General features: G+C 41.1%; 1 protein-coding gene across 1 annotated transcript in view; it reads right to left on the bottom strand.

Annotated features, from left to right (window-relative positions):
* The window catches only part of Rttn (rotatin), a 194107-nt gene that overhangs the window by 168992 nt on the left and 17946 nt on the right, over positions 1-7169 (bottom strand). The window contains exon 9 of the mRNA XM_008824930.3: positions 2115-2296. Within this exon, the coding sequence (XP_008823152.1) occupies positions 2115-2296 (182 nt within the window). The remainder of the gene's footprint in view (positions 1-2114; positions 2297-7169) is intronic.

A 7169-nucleotide genomic window follows, 5' to 3' on the forward strand; every position in this document is an offset into this window, starting at 1 on the left:
CTCACACTTTATGACAGTGTATGCGGTTACCTTACTTCACACTGTGTTTATGACAGTGTATGCGGTCACCTCACTTCACACTGTGTGTATGACAGTGTATGTGGTCACCTCACTTCACACTGTGTGTATGACAGTGTATGTGGTCACCTCACTTCACACTGTGTGTATGACAGTGTATGTGGTCACCTCACTTCACACTGTGTGTATGACAGTGTATGTGGTCACCTCACTTCACACTGTGTGTATGACAGTGTATGTGGTCACCTCACTTCACACTGTGTGTATGACAGTGTATGTGGTCACCTCACTTCACACTGTGTGTATGACAGCGTATGTGGTCACCTCACTTCACACTGTGTGTATGACAGCATATGTGGTCACCTCACTTCACACTGTATGACAGTGTATGTGGTCACCTCACTTCACACTGTATATGACAGCATATGCGGTCACCTCACTTCATACTGTATGACAGTGTATGCAGTCACCTCACTTTACACTGTGCATGACAGTGTATGCAGTTACCTCACTTCACAGTGTACATGACAGCATAGGTGGTCACCTCACTTCACACTGTGCATGACAGCATATGCAGTTACCTACTTCACGCTGTATATGACAACATATGTGGTCACCTGACTTCAAACTGTGAATGTATGGACAGCATATGTGGTCACACTCCTTCAAGCAGTGAGCCCATCTGTGAGAGGGAAGAACACAGGGGTTTCTGCAGTAGAATGCTTCCAAGGCATATACCTCTGATCTACTTTCCTCTCTATCACCTCCAAATAGGCAAAAACAAAAAACAGAAAACATCAACTTAAAAGTTGAAGTAATATGGGAAGTTCTTTTCACTTTGACAGTAAAACTAACAAAGGCAAAATTCACTTATTTTGTATTTAGAACCTAACCTGACGGCTTTTCAACTGCTAAAACTTAGTGCACTAACCTAGGATACATGAAGCCTAGGTTCAATATCAAATATCAGAACCAAAAGAAAAAAGAGAAAAAAAAGGGGGGGAAAGAAAAGAAAAAAGTACAGATTCACAGATTTAGGGAATAAAAATCATTACTGCTTCCAAAACTTTGCAGTGGAAATTATTGAAGAATGAGGACTCTAGGTTTAGAAGTTTGGGTCAAGTCCCAGCTGTTGGGCATCTGATGTTAGGGAACTTTGCAAATCATTTTAAACTGGTTTCCTCATTTGAAAAAGTGAGGATAAAAGTACTAACTACCACTGCTGAAGGATAAAATGCACTGCTGAAGAGTGCAGGAAATAAAGCACAAAAACCAATGGCTGAGCAGGGTGGGGACCTGGAAACAGGAGACCTGCCTTATTGGTAAAGTTGTTATCACTCTTTAGGAAAAGGATACAGCATACTTCAATAAAAATGTAACCCAGAATATCTGGGGTTTCTTTAAAGAAAAATACTTGACTATAAGGGTTAAGAATCCAGTTTGGGGTTTGGTTACCACTTCCTGGCTTATAAGATACAAATGTAAAGTGTTAGCAACAGAGAGTAACTCAAATCCTATCTAAAGAGCAAAAAAATTATTTTTTTTATTCTAGTCTCTTCATATAATGTATCATTCCTGTTTCCATTTACATTTTATTGTCAATGTTCATATTTAAAACACAAAAGGAGGAGCTGGAGAGATGGCTCAGTGGTTAAGAGTACTGGCTGCTCCAGCAGAAGACCTGGGTTCAGTTCCCAGCGCCCACATGGTAAGAAACAACCATCTGTAACTTCAGTTCCAGGGGAATTCAATGCTCTCTTCTGACCTCCATGGACATTGCATGGCATGGGTGCACTTATATACCTGCGGGCAATACACTCATATACCTAAAAATAATAAAATAAAATACAGAAGACAGCATGACAGTAAAAATAGCAACATGGCATAATAACATGCTAGCATTAACTACATAATAAAGACCTTATCAAATTCTTATGAATTTGTATCTCAAAAGACATGTAAAAGAGATGCTAAAAAGCACTAACAAGGAAGGAAGGAAAACAGACAGTAGGAACACACAGTGAATCAGTCAGTCATAGGAAACACAAAACAAGGACAAACTCTAAAAGCAGATAAGGATTTCAGACCCAGCTAACCTGTTCTTAGCAGAGGGACTGCAGCTTCCAGAACGGAGATGCAGAACTGAGGAAGGCTGAGCTGCTGGAATTGCAGCTCCAGAGTGTCCTCTGCTTCCAGCTCGGGCAGATCCACATGCCCCATATCCAAAGGTGAATGGACAGATAGCCTAGAGTTCATGTGAGCATGGCTACTACTTCCACTGGAAAGAAAACAAATGACAGACTTTGAAACAACTCTCAAGTGAACCTATTGCCTTACATAGTAGACCCTCAGCCCAGTCACATTACACTGCTTCATACAACATTCTGGTCAGATTTACAAAAATTTTGACAAATTAGAAGTAAATTCCATACAGAGAACTTCAAAATATTCATGAAGGGACTAGGGGTGCAGCACAATGGTGCAGCACTTGCCAGTTATGTACAAGACTATGGATCTCCAACACCACAAAATAAAAATTATAAAAACGGAAGCAAAAATAAAAACTGAATATGAAGTCAAAAATGTATTTGTGCCTTGATTTTCAAATTGATGATTTTAACATGTCAGCATTTTTACAGCAGCAAATCCCAACAATGATAACCCACTCACTTCCAAAAACAAAGCAAGCAGGTTCACAGCAAAGTGCATATGTAATCAAGTCATAAAGATAAAACTACATAGTTCATATAGTTGCCTAGAGATTCTATAATTTTCACCAAATGTTCTAAGTAAGTCAATATTAGCAACTGGAAAATGTTCTCAAAAAATATCATGGAGAAGGCTGGAGAGATGGCTCAGCAGACAGCACTGGCTGCTCTTGCAGAAGACCTGGGTTTGATTCCCAGCAAGCACATGTTGGCTAAAAACAGTCTGTAACTCCAGTTCCAGGGGAATCTGAGGCCTTCTTCTGACGCCCTGCAGGCATTGCATGACACAGGTGCACTTATATACATGCAGGCAATACACTCATACACAAAAAAATAAAATATTTTTTAGAAGTACCATGGAAAATGAATTACTTTATTTAGTGCATTCAATGTCTTAGAATGATTTTGAAAAGAGGTTCATCCCATTTCCTCTGGCTTTCTTCCTTAAAAAATTCTCATCTTGCTCACCTACCTCTGCTTCCCTGGGCTGCACAACCTGCCAGCCTCTCTCCAGGAAGCCCTCTGGGCCAGGCCCTGGCCTCACCTCCCTCTGCTTCACTGCTTGCACAGCCCTCCAGCCTCTTTCCTGGACTCCTGCGCTGAGCTCTCTGCCCAGGGCCACCACTGTTTCCTGATCCCTTGCATCCAGAGGGATCCAGTTCCTTCTCTAGGTCCCCAGGAGCCCTCTGGGCCAGGCCCCACCGTCACCTCCCTCTGCTTCCCTGGCCTGCACAACCCTCCAGCCTCTCTCCCTGGTAAGTAAGTCTCACCCTCCATGCCTTGACTCCCCCAGCCTCATTCACCCTCACCCTCGCATCTCCCCCGCAGGTCTCTCCTCCCAGCCTGGGTCCTGTCCCATTCCTTGTCTAGGCGCTGCAGACACTGGGGGAACCACCACTGCTTCCTGATCCTTTCCATTCAGATGAACCCAGTTCCTTCTCATGGTCCCAAGGAGCCCTCTGGACCTGGCCTGACCCTCACCTCCCTCTGCTTCCCTGGGATGCACAACCCACTACCCTCTTTCCTGGACACCAGAGCTGACCTTTCCGCTTTCTGATTCTTTGCATCCAGACCAACTCAGTTCCTCAGTGCAGTCCCCAGGAGCCCTTGGGGCCTCTTCCCAATGCTATCTCCCTTTGCATCTCTGGGTGGGACGGCCAGCAGCTGCCTGGGACCAGCACCTTTACTGGGCCCTGCTCCTAGGCCAATCCAACCCCCAAAGTCCTGAGGTCAAAATCGATCATGGAGGGATCCAGACCTTAGGAGAAGGCCTGAGAGCATCTGATCCTCATCTGACTTGGGCCTCTGTGGGAACTCCTGAAGACAAAAGCAATCTGGCCACTCCAATATAAAATCGAAAGAGAACCAGAACCTTAGACAAACCAGCTTTTCATGCCCAAAAAGTAAACCACAAAGGCACATAAAGTTTACAAAAAGAAGCAGACCTAAACTTGAAGGCTTGAGTCTCACACAAAAATCAGAAACTACAAAAGAAATTCACATGTCAAAATCACAGAGAAAAAATAACATGAAAAAAACAAAATAACATATCCCCACCAAATATAAATAGTCCTCTAGAGAGTTACAATGAGACCCTCTAGAGATAATGCAGGACATGGAACTCAAAAGAACAATTATAAACATGATAAAAGAATTCAGTGAATTTAAAGAACACACAATGAGACCCTCTAGAGATAATGCTGGACATGGAACTCAAAAGAACAATTATAAACATGATAAAAGAATTCAATGAATTTAAAGAACACACAAAGAAATCAAAGAACTGAAGGAAGATTGGGATAAACCTATGAATGAATTCGGAAAAGAGCTAGAAATATTGAAGACTATTCAGGCTAAAATGAAGAAGGAAGTGAAACACTCAGTAAGCCAATTAGAAACAACAAGAGAAAGCCTCACGATGAATGAAATGGAAAACAAAATATCAAGACTGGAAGATAAAGCAGACGAACTAGACCACTCAAACAAAGATTATGAAAAATTTAAGAAATCATAAGAATGGAATATGCAGGAATTGTGTGACACCATAAAAAAAACAAACTTATAAACCATAGGCATGCAGGAAGGATAAGAATCTCAGGATAACAGTATAGACCAGATCTTCAACAGGATTGTAGAAGAAAACTTCCAAAAATTAAAGAACAACATCTCCAAACAAATACAAGAAGCACACAGAACACGCACCAAACAGAGAGGACCAGAAAAGAAACTCTCCATGGTACAACATAGTAAAAATACTAAACGTACACAACAAAGAGACAATACTGAAAGCTGCAAAAGAGAAACAAGTCACATATAAAGGAAAACCCATTAGGATTACAGCTGACTTTTCAGTGCAAACTATGAAAGCCAGAAGAGCCTGGACCAAAGTATTCCCAGTTTTAAATGACCACAGATGCCAAACCAGATTACTATACCCAGCCAAAATGTCTAATATACTCAAGGGGGAAAGAAAACTCTTCCATGACATAAATAGGCTGAAGGAATTCATGTCCACAAAACCAGCCCTTCAGAGAGTTCTGGAAGCAATACAAAGAGCTGAAGAAAGGGATGACTATACCCAAGGGGTTGCGGAAAAAAATTCAATGAAGGTATAACTGTGGAAAAGTACAGCTATATCAAGAATGTTAACAGAAATAAAAATGACAAGATTCAATACACATCTTTCATGAATAACTTTAACTATTAATGGACTAAACTCCCCAGTCAAAAGACACAGGCTAGGTGAATGGATTAAGAAACAAAACCCATCTTTTTGTTGCCCGCAAGAAACTCATCTCACTTTCAAGGACAGGCACTACCTTAAGGTGAAAAGATGGAAAAAATATTCTATGCAAAAAATGAATACTTTCAGTAAAGCGGCAAGTTACAAAATTAAAAAACTCTGTAGTCTTTCTATATACCCATAACTATCAATCAGAGAAAGAGCACATGGAAACACTTCCTTTCCCTGCAAAAATAAATAAATAAATAAAAATCTCAGAATAAACCTGACCAAAGGCATTAAAGAACTCTACAATGAAAATTTTATTGACACACCTGGGTTGAGGGAGCCTCAATTGGGGAATTTTCTTCATTGGACTGGCTTGTAGCCATGTCCATGGGGCACCTGCTTGATGAGTGATATGGGAAGGCCCAGCCCACTGTGGGTGGTGCCACCCCTGGGCAGGTGGGCCCATGTTGCATAAGAAAGCAGGCTGAGCAGGGGCCAGGGGAACAAGCCAGTAAGCAGAATTCCTCTATGGCCTGTGCTTCAGCTCCTGCCTCCAGACAATGCTGGGGGGATTACTATATAGATTTTAAGCTGTATTACAGAGCTACAGTCATAAAAACAACATGGTTCTGGCACAAAAATAGACCCATAGATCAATGGAACAAAATTGAAGAGCCAAATATGAGTAATTGCAATTTCAGCCACCTGATATTTGACAAAGGGGCCAAGAACATTCACTGGAGGAAAGACAGCATGTTCAGCAAATGGTGCTGGAAAAACTCGATCTCCACCTGGAGAAGAACGAAACTAAACCCCTATCTTTCACCTTGCACAAAAGTCAATTCCAGATGGATCAAAGACTTCAATGTAAAGCCTGAAAATCTGAAACTGTTAGAAGAAAACATTGGCAAAAACCTACAAGATATAGGTGTAGGAAAGGATTTTCTAAACTGGATATCAATTGCTCAGGAAACAAGGGAAAGAATCAACAAATGGGACTTCATTAAACTAAAAATCTTCTGTACATCAAAGGAGGCAACCAGGGAAATGAAGAGAAAACCCAATGGGAGAAAATCATCACTACCGACACATCTGACAGAGACTTAATATCCAGAATATATAAGGAACTCAAAAAAAAGAGAACCAAGACAAGAAGTAACCCAATTAAAAGATGGGCAAAGGAACTTAACAGAGAGTTCTCAAAAGAAAAAGTAAAGGTGGCTATGAATCATCTTAAAGGATGTTCAACATCACTAATAATTAGGGAAATGCAAATTAAAACCACTTTAAGATTTCATCTTACCCCAGTCAGACTGACTAAGATCAAGAGAACAAATGATACCACATGTTGGAGAGGATGTGGGGAAAGGGGAACACTCACCCACTGCTAGTGGGGCTGCAAACTTGTTCAACCCCTATGGAAAGCAGATGAACCTACCATTTGACCCAGTTATCCCACTCTTTGGCATATACCCAAAGAATTCATCCTATTGAAGAGACACTTGTACATCCATGTTTGTTGCTGTTCTTTTCCCAAAAGCTAAGAGATGAAAGCAACCTTAGTGTCCCTTAATTGACAAGTGGGTAATGAAAATGTAGTTCATTTATACGATGGAGTTTTACTTAGCAGTAAAGATGAAATCATGAAATTAGCAGGTAAATGGATGGAACTAGAAACTGTTATACTAAGTGAAGTAACACAATCTCAGAAA

The sequence above is a fragment of the Nannospalax galili genome, unplaced genomic scaffold (assembly GCF_000622305.1).
Source record: "Nannospalax galili isolate Female #2095 unplaced genomic scaffold, S.galili_v1.0 scaffold709, whole genome shotgun sequence".
Taxonomy (NCBI): Eukaryota; Metazoa; Chordata; class Mammalia; order Rodentia; family Spalacidae; genus Nannospalax; species Nannospalax galili.